Raw genomic sequence first — 20,942 nt, forward strand, 5'->3', positions numbered from 1 at the left:
TTTTAAAGTAAAATCAACCTGGAGAGTAAACTTGAGCAGGTAATTAGGCACCTCTGATAATGTGTTCAGATCCTATCCAGAGACTAACAATTAAAGATCTTAATTCTTCACCCATCATATAGAATATGATTACAGGTGATGTGTTAAAATAATTTGCAGGGTAATAAAGTTGGACTAGTGTAGAATTAAGAAATATATTTCTCCTTTAATTACATACCTTTCAGTTCTATATTAAACATAAGGCAAGAAATATATTTCCAGGTAAAGAAATTTATCTCAGGAATTTGGTAGCAACAGAACACTACTTTTCAAAATTAAGAGTGGAATGGGAAGCCGTCAGACTCCAGATAAAACTTTCATCTCTCAGGATTCCCTTCATTTATGTCACTGCAAAGCACACACCTTTTGCTATGTTCTGTTGACTCTTCAAACCTTCATGAATTTCCAAATTAGAAATCATTACACACAATGTACATGTTTTTAATACTGTCCTCCTGGCATCTTATATAATCTAAACCAAGAATTTAATCAAGGCTTTAAAGGTTAAAAAATTAAAAAGTCACTTACAAGCTTTTTATTCAGACTTTTTTCAGACGCTTTCAAAATCAACACGTGTCCTACTAATTAAGTAAATAACAGTCAAAATTTCCAATAGGGTTGCTAATAGAACATAGTAATGGTCAATTACCATTTACTGGTAAATTTGTTTATGGCTCCACCGCCAGCATGAAGAACCTAATTATCAATACTCAATAGGCTCATTATTTTAGGAACTCTAGAAGCAGAAAGACAACTGAATTGATGAAGTAGTTCTGAATGTCTATCAGTGGTGTAAGCTATGATACTTTGGCAGCTACAATTTAGTGACTTTCACACACATCTTCCTTTTGCAACTTCACTCAAAAAGGAACTGAAAAAAATCTGGTTAAAACGACTATCTCCATGTCTTTTACATTTCAATATTGCATCTTCAATATGTAAAATTCACAGTCACAATGCTGCTTAATATTGTAAATATCTAGAAATTGATTTTCAAAAGCAAGAAAGAGAAAGCTTCCAGTCCTTTAAGTAGTAAGCATTCCTCCTGTCCTTCCCAGACATTACTCCTCTTTCAGCCTTCTTACATCCTTTGAGTACACATAGCTGCATACCAAAGAGGAGGTATAAAATCTTCCTGTTGCAGGGTGCTGCTCAGGGCTGAAAAAGTCCTCTCTCACACTGCGTTAGCATAAAACCAGTTTTAGTGGCTTTACTTCAAACACTATGCTAGCTGCTTTTTGGATTTTTCCCAATTGCAGATAGGTCCCAGCAGAGATTCCTTGCCACTCAGCACTACAGTAGCAGGCAACATAGGCGGTAAATTCCTTTTGTCATGGCTTAGGATGTGTAAATCGTAATTCAGTAGAAGAGCAATTTGCCAGATAAACTGTTAATTGTAAGCGTATTTAGCTAGAAGCATAACCTGAAGAAGGTAAAGAATAGCACTGGCGTTTCTAACAGCTGCCCACAAAGAGATTTTTCTTCCTTACCCAGTACCTTAGAGTGAGTAATAATCACTCTATCCGAACTAAACCACATCTAAACCAGAGGTTTAGACTTTTAAATACTAGCTTGCATATATTCAGACTAGATGCATTAAAAATGTATAATCACTACGCTGTGTTTGTGATTTAAATTTTTTAAAGTCTAGTACTTTACTAATCGGGTACCTCTTAACTGTTCCAATGGAAATTAGACATGGCTGTGTATTTTAACCAAAGTGACAATTAATGACCAAGCTTGTTTCTAATTTCAGCCATCCTTGTTTGTTTTTACTTCAGTAATATATTTTTAGTCACAAAAGCAAAACTGTCACGACAACTTATGAAAAGCAGGACTACTTCAGTAACGATTTGATTTGTGAGACACTCACAAAGCGTCCTGAAAGAATAATTTGCTTAATTTTAAAGGTAATATAACGTGTATGTGTGTGTATAATGACATCAGAATCAATCACTCTTTTCAGTAGTATTCAAAACATCTTTTCCTTCTGCTTTTGTCATAAAACATTCAGCATTTTGAAAGGTATTAAATGATATTACTGCTCTCCCATTAAGACAAAGAAGTTATAATAGTGTGCAAAGTTTCAGCTTTGGAAAAAATTCTGCGTTGTTGGGTTGTTTATGAAAAAGAGTGAATGAAGTTAAGCAGTGAGTGATTTCTTCAGTCACTTGGATAAGGAAAAACATGGGGAAGAAGAAAATTAATCTTGGAAACCAAACAATTTTTGGACCAAGTACCATTACAATGGGGCTTTTTATTTACAAAAATACTAATTTAAAACTACTGTGCATAGTTTACATCTTAATTTTCTAAAAATATACCACTTGGAAAACAGACTACTGTCAAGTTTATTATAACTGCTGTTTATTGACAAAGTTTACTGCAAGAAAAAAGTATGTATTTCACTTTTCACTCCTAATTGGGACTTTATTTTTAAAACATTTTAATTAATACTCTTTGATCTATCCCAGTGTTGTCCTTCAAAATGAGAAATCTGATTTTGTATTTGGAACAAAAATACCTCATTAAGAAAAAGAATCCTGTATCCCAATTTCCTTAAACTTATGGCTGTTATGAGATGTACCATCATCTGATTAACCAGTCAAAAAGATACTCGTTCAGACAATGTTATGAGAAAAACAATGCTGTACTGTATTGTCCATTTTTTACTATACTTTTTTGATACAATTAAGATGCACTTAAAATAAGTACAAGCACTAGAAGTCCATCATGTTAGAACTGGTAGAATTGATTTTGATGTGGAGAAGAATTAAAATATTTAAAATAAGCATCTGTTCCAGAAATAGTTTACAGTGCTTAACCTTATTTTTCATTAAAACCCAAGCTTCCCACCTACACTATGGGAATCTTCTGCCAACTAAGTGTATCTGATTATTTGGATTAATTTGGGGATTTAATATCCACTAACTTTATGCTGAGCTTATCCGCTATTCATAAATCAAGTCCCATCTTAAGTTAATTTCAAGGCTGATTATTTTTGGAACATTTATGGTATAAATTATTCATTACATAGACGTATTATACCTGTTTGCCAGAATATAACAGAGACTGTGCCAACTAATTTTTTTAAATATGATACCTGGAGAGCAAATATTAAAACACGGTTGGCAATATTTCAGCCAACTGATAAGAACTACTGTACACTGCAATTTCACACTTCTTCTTTTTACCGTCTTGATAGTGAAATTAATTTCTGTGCCAAGGTTTGGCATTACTGAAGTTCTTAATCTAACAGATTTGGATAATTTCCCCTTGTTCAATTTTAAGGAAATCATTCGAGTGCCAGTGTTTGACTGCTCCTGATAAACCTAGGAAGACAACAGTGATTTCAAAATAGCAACATATTTTCCAGTTGCTATATAAAAACCATTTTTTGTTCCATGTCACAGAAGAAACCAGTCCTAATCTGATTTATGTAGCATAATTAAACTCTCCTCAACCAACTTTAAAATAAACACACACAAAAACATTTAACTCTATCATTTTTGATGACCATATAATAACATCGATCATAATGTCCACACCAACTAAAAGTAAAGACAGATTCTACTTTCACAAATGCAGTCAGTGAACTACAGTATGCAATTTATTATTCTGTAAACCACTTTGAAATACTCCTAAATTCTGGCTGAAAAATGTTGCATAAAACTTGAACTTTTTTCCACTATATTATGTTCTGCTTGTATCAGGCAAGCAGATTTATTAGCAGCATTCTTTTATAATTTTTCAGCTGCAATGCTGTTTGTCATGGTGGCAGTATATTCACGTGAATGTTGTGTCCTCAAAAGAAGGTGCTCTGATGCAACAGTTCCTCTGATGTAAGCTGACTAAATTAGGGTCACAGTTTCATTACAGTTGCAGTCACCCTTTGTCAGAATATATAACTGAAACAAGTTTGCATTAATACAAAAGATCTTGAAGGATGTTTTATTTTTTTGAAAGACGTGTAAATATAACTACTTAAAATCACATTGTATTGGAATGATAAAATATATCATATATAAAACATATTTAAGACATGATTAAGTATGCATATATACTACCAGCACATGCCAATCTCATATATTCAAATAGGGTTTTATGTGTACATAAAATGTTAAAGAATTTGGCTATACTGAAAATGTTTTGTTCCGAATGTTTAGTAAATGACCAGATAAAGTCTGCCCATGCAATGCTGATTCAATTATCTTCAGTGTGTAGTCAAGGCAAGGAGAATCTCACCTAAACTATAACCACCCTCGCTCTAAACTAGCTGTCTTGGCTCCCTCATATAGTCAATGGACAGGAAAATGGCAGCTCCAGAGAACAACTCATCCAAATCTACGGAAAATGTCCAAAATAAGGGAGCAGTATCGACATTTTGCAAAACAGAATCCAAGACACAGAGAGAGTACGAATTAAAATTATTCATAAAATTGTTATTCAATCTGCAATAGTCCCTACCACTTCATTATGGAGATTTAGTACTTTCAAAACACAGCTTACACTATCATCCACTGTAGCTCAGAGAATTCAGCATTTTTGCATGTTGGGCCAAGGGATCCAATCTCGACAACAGCAAACAAGGAGAAAAAATTACTAAACATATGATAATATTAATTTGTCTAGCACTCATGGGAGTTCTGGGACAAAACAAAGGTAAAATTCAATTTTCTGGTCACAGCTCAACTACTTCAAACATAAGGTCAAGCTTCCTTTTTTTTTCCTATTCTTGAAATCATCACTTCAGTTTTCATGCCTTGCAAAACCTAAAGACAGCCTCTTCTAAGACTCAACCCAAATTAATCCCTCTTTGTGATCCATGACAGATAAATCAGAGAAGGCAGGGGTCCTATTAAAAAAAAGCAATAACACAATATGAAGTGATTAAAGGCTGCAAATTCACACATAATCACAAAGGGACATAAAGCGCTGCATGCCACCTTAATTTTAATTTTTCCTAAATTCTGAGTGCTTGACAACAGGACTTTTTGGGTTCATTGTTTATTTTTTTAACATACTCATGTGAAACTACACGTGTGATGAAATACTCCCTGAGTTTGAAAAAAGGCATAAAGAAAAAGATTAAACACCATACAACATAATGAGATTGTCACCTGCACAACTCATGCTTAGATCAGAAACTTCTACACTCCTTCCCAACCATCAAGTTTATTTTTTACTAGAATAAAATTCCATGGACTATAGGAATTAAATGGAGTTGCTCACTTTTTTTCTTTTTATCTGACCAAATTAAGAGGTTTGAAATACATTTTACATTTTCAAAATTATTTTTAATTTAAAATACTATCTCAAACATTACAGTCAAAGTTTTAATATTACAGTGTCCAATTACATTTGCTTATTCACTATGTGAAAGAGAGATATACCCAAAGAAATGCTTCTACCTGGCTAATAAGCAAAATCATCCATGTTTGCTTTCCAACACAAAAGGTGTACAAAAATATGTTACTTGCCAGGGTTGGTGTGTCATGTATTTGTAGTTCCAGAAAATATTTCCTGAGGGGTTTAGATGAGAATTCTATGCATATATACTGACAATTTACTTCCACTGAAAAAATGCAATACAGTAAAAAGATGAAATAAAAGCAAACTACACAGAAGTCTAGAGAAAAAAGGCAGCTGATCTTGCAGCACTCAAATAATGACCTGACATGTACACTCTGCAGTGTTTTGCAAAATACATTGTATTCAAAGATGAGCAGATAGAAACCTAATGAGCACAGTCATTGTAACAACCACGATATATGTTTAAACTCTTTGCTGTCTTGGTCCTTTGCAAAATTTTAAAATTAGAGGAGACACTTTAAACAGTACTTTTTAAATGGAAGACAACAGAAAGGAATCCACTTCTAGTAATAATGAGACCCTTATCGCACATAATGAACAAACAGACAGGCCCCATTTATTCCTATTGAATATTACCACATCATAATATTGAATAATTTGTTTTATATTTTATTTTTATTAAATTCAACTAAAACAATGTCTATACTCATTCTGAATATCACTATTTCAAAATATCGGGAAATTTATGATTTAGAGAGCTGCTTGGCAATCCTGAAAGCGCATCATAATCCTTTGGCAGGGTAGATGGATAATGTTATAGAAATGGAGAGCTTATAGGTTTACTTCAGCTTTCATGTGATATAACAAAATCTACAATATTTTTGAGATGAGAGAGCTTGTCAGACCTTAGTAGTGAGCATCACCCATTCCATAAAAGTGACAGCAAGTATTACTAGCAGAGAAGCTGTTGCCCTCATGCCCTCCAGCAAAGTCCCTGTCTGTTTATTATTTGACAGGCAGGGTAATATGGGAATATGTTACGCTGGTGGAAAAACTGACACCATTGCTGGAGAGTCCTCTGACTAGTATGAGCAAAATGGAAGCAGCATGTCCAACACTTGTGAGAGACAGCAATTTGAAGCGTATGTTTATTACCACTAAATTACATCCCTTGTACTGCTGACACCTGCAAGTGCTTAGCAAAATCCAAAAATAAAATCACATTATTCGTTGTCAGCAGTATGCAACTTTTCCTGAACATCTAAAATTGAAATTAATAATTAGAAATAAAAACTAACTGAACCATTATATGCTATGCACTATAATCTCTCTTGTCACTGAAATAGTGTAATTTACCTACCAATTGTTTTCAAGGCCAAACGCTGCTACAGAAGATGTTGGGGAATTTAAAAATGTATACTACAACAGTGATTTAAATTGGATCAAAACAGATGAATTAAGTTGAAATAATGAAAACTAAACAATAGTCTCCTTGGACAAAGCTAGAAATTTAATCCCATTTTGCTGCTATAATCCGTACAAGGAACTTCATAGTGACACACCAAAAATTGGATTTAGAGAATGACTGGGATTGAAATTGCTGGTAGCTCAGGTTTGCAATTCATTCACAGGTCAGGCAGAGTGCAGCAAACAAAGCAACTTCCTCTACAGTCTTCCTCCTCTGAGCTCTAAGTACACATTTGAGAGATTACCCCCCCTAGTGAAGGGTAGAAAAAGCCTTATCATATCAGGACCTCCCGGCTGTGAAAAGCTGTGTAAAATTATGGATATATAATACACAATCCGAAAGCCATGCAGAATATTGAATTTGAAAATGATTAAGTACATAAGCAAAGCCCTAATCCTTTTAAAAATACACTCACATTGAGGCTGCAAAGAGTTTAACTCAACACCATATTGTCTGAATTTGTTACACAGTGGAGAACAATCCAAAAGCTACAAAATATGACTTTTTAAAACATAGAAAACAATATAGCTTTTTCAGAGAAATTCGTTTGCACAGCTCTGTGGAAGAGCTATGGGAAAGTGACTAAACAAAACCACAAGGAGTCCCCATAAGACAATTTTTCAGTAGCTTTCATATTCATTATATATTCACTCAAATACAATTCAAATTGCCTGTGCCTGAAAGTACAAAATACTTCATATAAATTTACTCGTTAAAAATCTTTATGAATGAAAAAGAAAATTAGACACAATAACAAGCATTTTTAAAATTTGTAATAATCACTAAGATAACACAAAATATACCAACATTCTAATGATAAACTTTGTTTACTCTTCAGAACACTATTTTTCAACACACACCTTAAAATTAATACACACCCTGCACTAAGCGAAGTCAAACATACTTGATTTACATGATAAAGTATTTTTAACATTTTATCTAGTACACAGTGTGCTAATCTCCTAGAAAACACATATAGAAAATACAAATTCTGTTTTTTTGTTTACTCAGAAGAAGCCAAGAAAAGAGGAGACAGAAGACTTTAACTAACATTATCAAGAAACCCTTTTAGTTTAAGCAGGTGACAGAAATTCAATAACAATTTTAATTCACTCTTGGAACGTCTGTTGCATGTAAGTGGTATTCAGCAAAGATTACCTGATGTCCAAACTGTAGTGGACAGCTAATTTCCAATGTCTGCCTTCATATCTCCTTGTAGGAGAATGATTTGATAAACCCCCTGGGGTGAAACTGAGTATCATACTTTTCAGGTGGAAAGGGACACTAGCAAGACAAAAAATCAGACACCTCTCTGAACATTTTGTATCTTCCATTCTTAAGAGTAACATCATGAAAGAGTTTAAGCATCCAAGTATGCTAACAGGTAACTTGTGACAGCAACTCTGCACAGCTCTGTCCCTGTGTATCTAAATACCAAGTCACCTCCTTACTATTTAAAAAATTCTGGGAAATACAAAGAAAGGGGTAGAATAGTCTGCAAAATTTTAAAGATTTTTAGAGTGCCCTGTTATTTTAATGTTGAGGTATCTGACGCATTTATAAATCCAAGTTTGAAAAACAACTGAAAAATGTCTCTTCAGAGGTTATGGTGATGATAGAAAAGCATGCCAGTAGTAAAGAAGCTTCTGTGCAGACAAAGAATCAAAATCTTTATTATTTTTAAAATGTTGGTACTACAGAAGCATACTATTTCTTCCAATATTATTAAAGAGAGTTAATCCGTGTAAAAAAATTGGTTCTAGTTTTACAATGTAATATTTGATCAAGCCATACCGATCAATATAAAGTATTAACAACCTTCATAAGATTTTCCAGTGAAAAAAAAAACCAGGTTTAATAATTCAAATAATCTTTGCCTATTTAGAAAAACATGCATTTCCTAACTCTGTCCTTAGAGGTTTGTATTCTGTTCTACACCTGAAATACTCTCCCTTGTCAATAATGTTACCAATCCTGACATGGTATCCGCACGAACTCCTTTGTCAGAGAGAACATAATGTGAAAAGAAAGCATTTAACTGGGATAATTAAATTCTCTTTATTGATTAAGAATATTTCCATTTTGCATACATCACTTTTTACCTGTTTTACAGAGAATCTCAAATCATTTTATGACCTTCTACTGTTTTTCATAGCAGAATTATGTACAGCATTTCAACAAAAAAAATCAGATATTAAGTAACACTGTTAAAATCAGAATAATGCAACTATTTCACACGATGAATTAACTTACTTTGGAGGATGTAGAGTCACATTCCTGACAAATCCATCCATAACCAGTCTGTTTAGGAGATTTTTTCAAGGGAGGGTCTAGACAGCCAAAATGGTAGCAAAGCCTGCATTCATCACACCTGCAAGAGAAAAGCAAAATACATATTTATATGTAAATGGTACTTCTATACTATTTTAGATTGAGCTTCCCTGCAATTCTCAGCATAAGATTTCCTGATCCATTATCATGATGCAGAAGATCCATTTTCTATAAAGGGTATTTTCAAACACAATCACTTCAAGTAGCTTCTGCCTAATTTGGAATACTCTGATGCAGACACTCATACATTACCTTTGTCATCATCTTATATAAGTGACATTATTTCAGAGACTTGTGAATTAAAGAACAAATTGTATAACCAGCTCAATTTTTTAGATACTACTATGTCATTCACTGCCATTTATTTTCAGAAATTTGTGATTTGTTTAGACAGTGACAATATTGTTTCTTCAGTTTTAAGACACCATTCTACAAATCTACTTTTTAAGCAAACCCTGAAATGCTTTCTCACATATTCAGCAATTCATTATAATTTACAGCTATGAAATATTTTTTACACTAGGATTATGTGTCTGATAAATAAATGCACAATATATTTTCTGATTTGCTTTGAATTTTCTGGAAATGGACATTAATTTAAAAGGATTTCACTGTGATCTTTCACTTATAAAACTGCCCTATGTACACACAAAAAATTCCTGTTCTTTTTTTTAATAAACCTTTAATTAGTGCTTTGTACTATGTATGGTCCACAAAAAAAGCTCCAAACATGTAGCACAGCTATTGTTCACTTATTCTTAGTATACCAGCATTGAAGAATGCTACAGTACAAGTGTTTCATAAAAGGATTTTAAATCAGTACAATAATATGCTCAAAATGAGAAAGATATTTTTAAAAGCAAACAGATTTTCATATGTCCTACTGAATTCCACTTTATTTGCATAGCCCTCTATTTTTTTGTATGAAAAGAAAACTTTTTTCATATTTACTTTGCAATATTCTCTTCATTAAATGCCCTTAAACTCTGAATTAAAGCCAATGTAAATGTTCCAAAAATAGGAAATAGTGTAAATCTTTAAATATCAAATTTTCTAAGAAATTGCCTACACTTTCTTTCTCTGCTTTCCTGGCCACTCATTTTCTCCTCTACAAAACATGGAAACACAAAAATCTCTACAAATTGCAATAATAGCATGGCATAGGCATTATCAGATTAAAGACAGAGGGATATAATTTATCAACAGAACACCCAGTGCATCACAGAAAGAGGATTCAACTAACAGAACGTACTGCTGTATTAACAGAAGAAAATGTTCATGTGACTTTTGTCCAAGGATTAGTCTCCAAATAAATAGAAGTAACAGTTTTCTGATTATGATTGTTTAACCTAAGTAAATACTTTTATCCTTGCTTGCTAGGGAAGCCTTCTCTTTTTAGGAGTTACATGTAAGACGTGAGCACTGGTAAGGGTATTGCATGTACTGTTAAGTAGAAATTGAAAGCAATAATCTACCTATCCACCTTATGCAACACTGGACTGATTTGATTTAGATATTTTTATAAAATGGGTTATATCTTATTACAATCTATACACTTAGAATTGTTTAGTAATAACTCAATCTAATTCCATGACAATAAAAAAACGTAAAACAGGAAACCATTTTCAATTTTTAAAGACACAAGAGTTCTAATGTAGAAATACATTACTCACAATCAGGAATATAAGCAGTTTTACTTCTTGTGAAAGGCATATTAAAATAACAAAAAGGTTGAGAGTGGGAGATGAGATAGGTTACACTCCTACATCCCAACAACGTATGTGACCTTCAACAAAAGATTAAGCCTCCCTTTGAGCCTCAATGTTCTCATCTGTAAAGGAATATAATTTTACTAACCTATTTCTATATCTAGAATCTTACGCACATAAGTGCTTCCATTTGAGCAGTGCTTATCAGAACTTCCTTCTTGTAAACTGTTTGGGATCCTCTAAGCAACGTAAAATAAAGCATCACACTATTTCTAACTGATTCAGTGTGTTTTCAGAGCTTAATCCTAAAATCTACATCTGACTGCAAACAGTATTATTTTTTTCTGAAAAGATTGTCTACAAACACAAGTGTTCATACGTTCAAAAGAAAATGTTTCCCCTTTAAAATTATGCTTTGCCATCTCCTCTCACATCTCTTCCATTTTGTATCTAGAATGTGGTATTTCCTGATGGCACCTTCAGACACATTTCAGAAGCACGCTGAGGGAGTTAGCAAGGCTGGGTTGAAATAACCAGAACGTTATAAAATTAAATACAGATCTGGAGGCGCCATTCTAAAGCTGAATGTTTTTAATATTTATTGTAATTAATTTTTATCACTTCAAAGCTGTTTAGTTTGGCAGAAGAAAAATTGCATTTTCCTAGAATGAATTAAAAACATCTACACAAAGTTTTCAGATACTAATAGCTTCTATCTGCATCTGCACAGCTGAGAAAATGCAAATAACAACAGCATATTTTCATGTATCAAAACATAAAAAGCTGTATGGCGATAAAAATGAAACAATACCAAATATTTTTTAAAACTTCCTTCGTACTGCTTTTTTTTCAAATAAAAATTCTGTATGGTGGCACACAAATTCACTGATGATGAAGTTCCCAGAGCATGATGCTGAGAAAACAGGTGAATACACTCTGTACCTTGGTTAAAGAAGATGCCCTAACTGGCATCTTCTTTATGTCTGGCAACTCTCTTGTCTGCTGAGACTGACTTGAGACAAAGGTGAAGCTTACACACATCACAGTACAGAAAACAAAATTGGCATTCTTAATTCCTAATTCTGAGATAAAAAACCTTATACCTAGGTTAAAATGGCACTAGTAAAATGAGATTAAGCCCTCAAGTGTATACTATTATTTGTGTCCTTTTGTCTAGCAACATAAAATGATAAAAAATTCACTGTTGGATTCAGAAAACAAAAAAGCAACACAAAATAAGGAGTACTTTCAACTTAATTAGAGAATGAGATTGTTGGTCACAAAAGGTGTCATGCTGACAGTCCTGCTGCCTTTCAGTAAATGCATTCACAGATCAATCACAATATGGACATCTACAGAGCAAAGTAGCCAAATGGCATTGTCATTTACAAATACCACCCACTTCCATCCCAAAGATGGCTTAATAGTACAAGTTAAACTATTGGGCTAGTGGGGAGAAAAAGGGAAAAGACCCCCCTTCCTCCATTTTAAAGGTCCGGTTAAAATTTTTACCCATGTGTATTCAAAGTCACACCTTCAAAGCAGCCCTTAAACTAGCAAATATTTTGCCTTGCTATCATTTGTGGATAACTCTTTTTGTGGTTAAGTACATGATTTACAAATACAATTAAGGGCACAGCCATCTTCAGTGGCCTGCCTAGCAGTTGTACTGAAAACTTTGTGAAAATAACAAGAGCTCCACATAACAACAAGATAACCTAACCTCCTAAATTACCTCTAACTGACAGGTAATAGCTTACTATCAATGTTTTAACAAACCTGAAATTACTTTATGCATAAAATTAGAAATTGCTGGGTTCCTCATTCCAGCAATTAATGAGGATAGATATATGCCCATCATATACCAAGAAATCGGGGTGTGAAGAAGAAATATGAATTCTGAAGGAGTTAGGTTAATAAATTAAAAAATAATGAAAGAAAACATTTTTCACTTATAAAAGTATAGAAAGCAGGTCAGCTACATCTTCACAGCAAGGAAGCTTGATTAGGCATTTCCATACCTGAAATATGTTTTGTTCTTTAATAAAGTGATCTTCATCTGCTCATGCCCTTGGATTGTTTTTATAAGATTTCTACCAGTACAGCTGGCTGTGCTCAAGCCCTACATAACTCTGCATTTTCCTACTTATAATTAACTAATTATTCTCTAATCAATAGTGTAGATACTGATTTTACAATGTAAATGAGATAAATGAGACAATGGCTGGGGTCAATCTCATTCTATTTGCAAAGCCCGGCACACACATCCAATTTCATTACATTGCATCTACCTGCACAGGAGGGAGCCTTATCAGTTGGCCTGCAGAAGTCGTCCTGTGAGCACTGGGGAAAAAGACCTGTGCTTTTACAGAGGAACAGGGAATGCAAAACCTGCCCATCAGTGGCACATTTGTAAGTCACTGGTTAGTATCACTGAAAACCACAAAGAGCTGATTCAGCCAGAGTGAAGAAACCTATTTCGCATTCACAAGACAGCATCACCCATCTATAGCTGTAAAAGTAATTACTTACATGTCCCTGAAACACAACATTAATAAGCTAATCTTTAAATACAACTTTCCAAATATGCTTCAGAGACTACAGAAAATCTCTCACTTATGTACACATCATTGCACATCGTCTACAGTGTCATGCCAAAAAGTACCATGTTGAACAAAATACGAAATTACAAAATATATACGTACTACTTTCTATTAATCACAACAGATTAGAAAGTTTTATCTTTTTTCCATTAAAGTAAATCTTTGATACATATTGACAAACTATCATCACCAGTAAAATTAGAGAACTTGTGATATGAACCTTAATCTGGCAAATTTAGAACTGATTAGAACAAAATTAGAAGTAATCTAATCCAGAAATTTTAAACTCTCGGACACCTGCAGTGGGATGGGTGTGCAGTCACTCACCCACCAGCTCGGGGGATGCAACACAATGGCTATTCCAGCACCTGTGTGGATTTAACTATTGATATGCACTGTTGGCTTGTTCCGGACCCTCTTTCTAACTAAAGACTCCTAACACTTGAGGAAGAGATGTTTCTTCTCAGGCACTGATCTCTCTCCCCTTTAATCCCTGTGCCTAAGCACTGGGCCAGTCTGAAACTGCAAACAACTGGAGACATGCACAGGGGTTCATTTTAAATTGCAGAACATTCTTGGGTTCAGATGAACAAATTAAACCCAGCTATTACAGTGTAAGGCACTGCCATAATTTTGTTTCTTTTTAGTGGCTGCATGATAGATCCAATGGAAAAGAGCATGTAAGCATTCCCCAAAAAAACAGAGTAAGCTGATATAGATCAAGCGACTTCAAACCGTAGAACCAAGATGACTGACTTTGGACTGGGGCAGGTGAGGAGTGCTCTGTGACACCTTAGTTGCAAACATACCATGGAAGTGATAAATTCTGGGATATAGGAATTAATACTGTGGGATGGGTTACATCAGCAACTCTTAGATGTAATGTCAAAGAAGGCCCCCTCCTGTGCCCTTATTTAAAGAATAAATTTAATTAAAGATCAAGTGGTGAAATAACTGTATAATCGTTTATTTAGTGCACTGTTATTAATGCTGTCCAAAAAGTACATTTATTCTACTTACTGAGGGAGAAGTCCAAAACAATAATACTTTTCATTACAAAATATGTAGAAAACATTCTTCTTTTTAGCTTTCTCTTCTGACATCTCTTGAAACAAAGGGAAGGTAAATGAAGATACAGCTTCATATATTACCCGTCCATTCTACACCAACACTCTTCAATTCAGCCCCATGGATTCCAACAGAAATTGCTTTAATTTTGCTGCGATATGTCATAGCCCAAGGACAAAACAGAAGCGATGCAGTGCTGTATTTAGACTCTAATTAAAAATATAAGGTCTAGATCCTTAGCAACTCTTGTTTTTAGGCAGAATATTGTCCAAAGGGTAAAACATATTAAGTATACAATGGAAAAAAAGAAGTTGCTTTTCCTCTTCCTGAGTTCTACACTTTTTCCTTTGTCTGTAAGTGGCATAACAACTAAAAATGGATGGTCATCTTGCAGGTTCTGTTCCACAGAACAGTTTTAAGAAACTATTAGCACCAAGATAATTTAAAAATCTTCTCACATAGGCCAGCCAAGTTTTAGGTGACTTCACCATCAGAGGTGTGGCAGATTCCAGCACTAAAATTCTTATGCAACTGCACATGCATACAATATTGAATATAAACCAGGATATAGACCAATTATATAGCCTCTTCAAACACAAGCACTGGTTATCCTGAAAGGCTCTCTATCTCCAAAGATGCTCGAAATTCAACTGCCTATAACTCTAAGGAACTTGATCTGGTTTCACAGTTAGATCTACTTTTGCAGTTAGTCCTGTTTTGAGTGGGTGGCTGGAACAGATGTCCTCCAGAGGCTCCTTCCAACCTATAACTTTCTGGATTCTAATATTTTTATAATTTTGATTTAAGTATAGAAATGCTCTTTCTGGGAAATATAATGCTTATGGTATTACACAAAGTAATTAAAAGCCACATTCAAATTTCTATTATGCCAGATACAATGCAAGCATACAAAAGGAAGTCCCTGACTTCCACAGTTTATAAAGTTATATGAGACAGTAGACTATTATTCTCTTCTGTTATGCCTGGAAGAGAGAAGGGCATGGCTTTTGCTTGAAGATGAGAGAATACACCAGACGCAGGATGATTATTATATTCTGTTTTTTATATCTGCTTACTACTGATGAAGACAGTGTATGGGCAAGATGGACATATGGCCTGAAAAAGTAGGATGAGCTTACTGATCTTCAGCTAACAGTAGTTTCACAATAAAGTATCTATACAGTTTTGGATGCATAATCTCTAAATTACTCAAATTTCTGCACAAACAGAAGGGCATTCAATAAAATACTATTTTTTTCTCTTTACTGTACAATAATCTTGTGGAAAAAGCCTTCACTCAAGAGGATCTGCGCTACACTTTTCAGCATCTGCTACGTGAGGGAAGTTTTTTACCTGTACTATAGCACTAGTTATAATACATAACAGCATAAATTTCTATGGCTTTGACCTCTAGGAAGTTCGACTTTAAAGCAAGAACAGTAAACAAAGCATTCTATCTATTAATTCAATAGGAAGAAAACATTTTGTGTAGCTTTTATTCTCCAACCCCCAGATGCTTATCATCACGTAACCCAAACACTGAATACTTCATTTTAGCAAAACTGCCAAACAGTGTCAATCGATTATACCACAAATGAGCAAAAGAAAATAAGCATTAATCTGGCAGACATCTGTGTAGCTAAATTTATTATGCTAAACCAAATACTACCACCTCTCCTACTTGATTTAATTCATGCTTTTTAATACAAAAACAACCAACCAACCCCCAAATCCAAAAACCAAACACTAATTATGTATGGGTAAGGAAAAATCTAAATTGGCTATCGGTATGGGACATTCCTATGTAATCCAGAATTTTTTTGAACTCATCTGTTTTATGAAACTTAAGTTTGTATGTACTCAATGAGTTATAAGAACACTGTAAAGAAATTTTATTTACTATACCTGTACGTGAACAGCTTCCTTTCAGCAAGAAGCGTTCACTTCTCTCTCTCTCATAGTACTTCAAAACTGTAAAACACATAGCTTTGATAAATTATTTTGCAAAATTCATTAAGGGCCCACATATACAAGGGGAATATATTGATGTAAACGCTATGTCAAATGTGTTTGCTCTTGTTACTATTATACAGCTACTGTATAGAACTCATATTTACCATATTTCTAAGTTTTTCTGTGAAGACAATGCCTCCAAGACATGTATTAAGATAATGCTACAGAAATTACAGCCCACAAAGAAGTCTAAAATATTTTCTTTCTTGGGAAAAACAGGAAATTCTAAATGAACCAGCATAAGCCCCTTGACAAACTGAAGAGTATAAAATTTGAGAAAGCTTTCAGCAAATGCTGCATTAGTTTTTCTGAAGAACATTCTATTCGTAATACATGATTGCATCTGTAGTGCAACTCTCAGGTGTTCAGAGTAAGAACTATACTGAATAGTGTATTGATTGTGAACTACTAGATAAGTCCATTATAGTTCTGAATATTGCTATCAACTTACTTTCAAAAGGTGAAATATCAAGTGTTAACATCTGGCTATCCAGAAAAAGAGAGGCAAGCGACAAAATGATTCATAGGAATGAGAGACTGAAAGCTAAACTAATACTCAATGTCAAAAAGAAGTGCCAAGGAAGGAAAAAAATCCCACAACAAAACTGTACTGGGGAACAAACATACAAAATACAGCAGGAAACCACCTCAGGATATCAAGCATGCCCAGGGGAGTATCAACAATACTCAAACAGTTTTTAACACACATTAGTCTGTTCTTAAAATCCTCCAATAGCAGAGATTACTCAACTTCCCTAACAAACTTCTCTAGCACAATTATTCTTCTTGTCAGAAATAAACTTTCTATTGCCTAACCAAAATTATCTTGCTACAATTTAACTTAATCTGGTCTGACCAGATTTGAACAACTTCATTTTATCCTTCTTTGCAGTAACTTCTCTCTTCATGATCTTTGTATTAATTTAGGCTGTTTGAAGACAGATTGCCCAGTCCTCTCTAAATTAAAGAAATCCAACTATTGTAAACTTTTTTATTCATTTATGTCTCCTGTAGTCTTCATATGATTCAATTCAGTTTGCTCTGGACTTTTTCTACATAATTCTTGCCCATAGTGGACAGAATGTGCTAGCTGAGGCTCTTCATGAGAGTGAGATACCAGTCTTCTGAATATTCAGGAGAAGTACTTTCATGTGTTAAATGTACCACCCCTCAATACCTCTCAGGTATCATCAGTTCAATTCATGATCAGTTTGTGATCTAGAGCCCCCGTATCTTCTTTTCTGAAGAGATACCTTCCAGCTAGTTATTCTTTGTATGATACTTGATGCACTAAATAGTGATTTGCCTTTTCCTTTATGGCACTGCATGCTTTTTCTGGATGTTTTCTTAAAATTTCATTTTTAATTCTAACACTGTAGTCTCTCATGTCATACTGCCATCACCTGCAAATGTAACCAAACGCTTTATTCCAGCACCCCATACACTAAAGCAAAAACTAACAAAAATATAATAATACTCAATCCAGGAGAGTCCTGAGTGGAATTCAGTGAGTGGAATTTCATTTGACAGTGAGTCCATGATAACACTACTCTACTTTTCTGAGCAGCTATATATTTTATTGCAGCTTAATTAACAGAGTATGCAATAAGAGTAGCTTATTTAGCAGAATGTCACACACAAAAGTATTTTAAAAGTCTAACTAAGTACAAGATATGCTACATTTATCATGCTCTCCTATTCACAATACCTAGATTGTGTTAGTTTAATAATTGATCATAAATCTCAGCAAAAATTACTTTTTTTTTTTTTTTCTTAAACTCAGCATGCCATATGGGCCAACATAATTTTTTCCCCCCTCATTAGCACAGTGTTTGGATATAGCTTTTCACTTCCAGAATTCTGGACAAGTGGTCACTAAACTTAGACCGTCCTTTGTAAAATGGATTAATGGATTCTTAAAGATCAGATTTCTGCATTATATGTCTATTTCCTAGTGTAAATTTCTTTATTTTTAAGGTGTCCGTGTGCCTTGCCAAAGCCTTTCTGATGGTTCAGACAAAAATCTTCCTCTGATATCTTCCCACCCCCTTTTTAAAACAAAACGACGTATTAGACATCAGGTTAATTTTATTTAATATAATATCCAAACATGAAATGCCCTGGTAAGATATGACTTGTCGATAAGTATACATAAATTTGTATATTTCTCCTATTATTTATTACAGCATTTAATTTCTTTCTTAAGTTTAAAAAATATTTTCAAATGGAAATGTGCCTTGTTAGATGACAAAAACCACCATTTCTCAAGAAATTCAAAGATTATATGTCATAAAGTTACAAGTGTGATTGCATTTGAGCAGAATTTTTCCGAGCAAGTTCAAGATGAAAACGATGAAGATGTCAACACACTGCTACTGTAGATTTAAGAACTGGATCAGTACCATTTGTAGATCAAAATAATATGTCTGCATCTACCAGGATATATATGGACGAAGACGAAGATCTCAGCTGTCACGCTGTGTGATCAGTTCTTCATTCCTTCCCCAACTTACATAACAATTTCATATTTGTATTGTGAGGAGGAAAGCTTGTCCTGAACACTGGCAGAGAAGTAAGCCAAATAAAACAAATGTCTGCATATACTCAAATTTTTCTTTTTCTTAAAAATTTTTCAGAAAGCAATATAGATATAGTTCTATTCACTTGAGTGTCTGAAGTCAGAATCAATTAGGTCATACTAATAAGCATAAAATCAATTTTTCTGTGGCAAATCAATTCCTTCAGAATAGTAAGACTCAAGTGTTTTACAGGTCTCATCACTCAACATTTTTTTTTTTTTGAAACAATCCTTTTTACAGTAAGATCTATGTACAACATGGTGTTCTATATAGAAATGTTCTTATTAAACTGCATATAAGTAGAGCGGCAGGCGGATGGCAAACTGTTGCTTATTTCATTCGGTATCACCATAGAGGAATGCACAATATTTAAGTCCCACAGGCTTCTGTCACTCTTCAGTGAATCCAAGCATTGTATAACATCATTTGCCAACGAAGCACAGGGGAAAAAGACATTACTTAATAGGACAATTCTGACAAGACATTTATCCGGGATTTTTCAACAATGCACATACGAAATGTTCCTGATTAGTGCAAAAAAATGCAGGCAAGTTAACTACCTTGTCAGTCCAAATAACAAACCAATCAATTACATTCTATCCAAGCCTGACAAGCAAACTCAACTTTTTCTCATAATAAGCTTATAGTCGAGACAAGGTAGCTGTTCTCCTTTACTTTAGGTACTCTATTGAGAGCTTTATCCACATTTAAAAATCATATTATAAAAGGTTTCCACGATTGCCTCCGAGGATGAGTTGTGGCAGAGTTGTGTCTCATGAAGGGTATCTACACAGTAAAGTGATAAGAAAAAAATATTAACATTGACAGATCATAGCAGCTCTGCTCTGTCTTATGAAACATTTTAACATCACACTAAATTCACGCACTGTGTATGCTCAGATCCAAATAGTTTAAGACACTCATATGAAACTTCCAAGAGTCTCTAAGTGTCAAAACATTAAACTAAGTATAGCATCCTTTTAACTTTTTCTCAATACAGGTCAAAGAATAAAGGCAGTCCACCATAAGATAGAGAAGATTTTTTTTTGCAATCATAAAAGCAACAATTTAATACAAGTAGGCTGAAATACAGCTATGAGACTGACTACATGACAAGCACAAACAACATAGGTACTGTGTTATAACTTTTAAAAAAGCTTGTTTTCTAGAATAGCAATTGGAAGAAAATAAGTCTTAGGATTTAGGAAGCATGAAGTAAGGGACTGTTTCTTTCATGATGCAATGTCATAATTCAGAACATTGAAAGCTTTACAAATTTCTGAAACAATGTCTTTGAAGAAATAATTTAAAAATCTTCACAGCTTTTTTTTCCTACTTGTACTTCCTGTCTTTTGACTCTCTCATGACATACATACTTTTCAAGGATGCTTTTTTATAAAAAAAGAAATAAAATTTTAAAGTGCTGACTCTACATTTAAACTTTTAAAAACTACTTGCAATACAGCACATTAATGCATCTGATAGTATTCTGAGATTTTTAAGTAGAAAAAAATCCATGTTGTCTTTAGCTGTGCTGGTATATCAAATACACATCAGTTTTCAAAGACAGACCAATATAAAGTCTCCACTCCATTTGTTTTGTTTTCTACTTTGAAATTTATTAAAGTAGAATTGTAAATAAAAAGGAATTTTAAACTGCTGTCATACTTTCCTAAAATAATAACAATCTGAAGAACAGGAGCCATAACGTTGCTGCATGTTCCAACAACAGTTCTTTGCAAACCAATCTTAATTTTGAGTGTAAGGATTTTGAGCCTAAGAATTAGAGGGGCAGCAAGGAAGTAGTATATGTAAATCC

The 20,942-nt window shown here is 33.9% G+C and overlaps 1 protein-coding gene across 6 annotated transcripts in view; it reads right to left on the reverse strand.

Moving 5' to 3' along the window:
- PHF14 (PHD finger protein 14) overlaps positions 1 to 20,942 on the reverse strand; it is a 173,718-nt gene that overhangs the window by 48,976 nt on the left and 103,800 nt on the right. For 5 of the 6 annotated variants that reach the window (XM_032991477.2, XM_032991474.2, XM_032991475.2 and 2 more), the window contains exon 17: positions 9,074 to 9,191. In XM_032991477.2, coding sequence (XP_032847368.1) covers positions 9,074 to 9,191 — 118 coding nt within the window. Of the gene's footprint in view, positions 1 to 9,073; positions 9,192 to 18,612; positions 19,910 to 20,942 lie in introns of those variants that run through there. The other variant, XM_032991480.2, reaches the window with a different exon arrangement.

This window comes from Tyto alba, unplaced genomic scaffold, assembly GCF_018691265.1.
Source record: "Tyto alba isolate M040663 unplaced genomic scaffold, T.alba_DEE_v4.0 Super-Scaffold_38, whole genome shotgun sequence".
NCBI classification, from domain to species: Eukaryota; Metazoa; Chordata; class Aves; order Strigiformes; family Tytonidae; genus Tyto; species Tyto alba.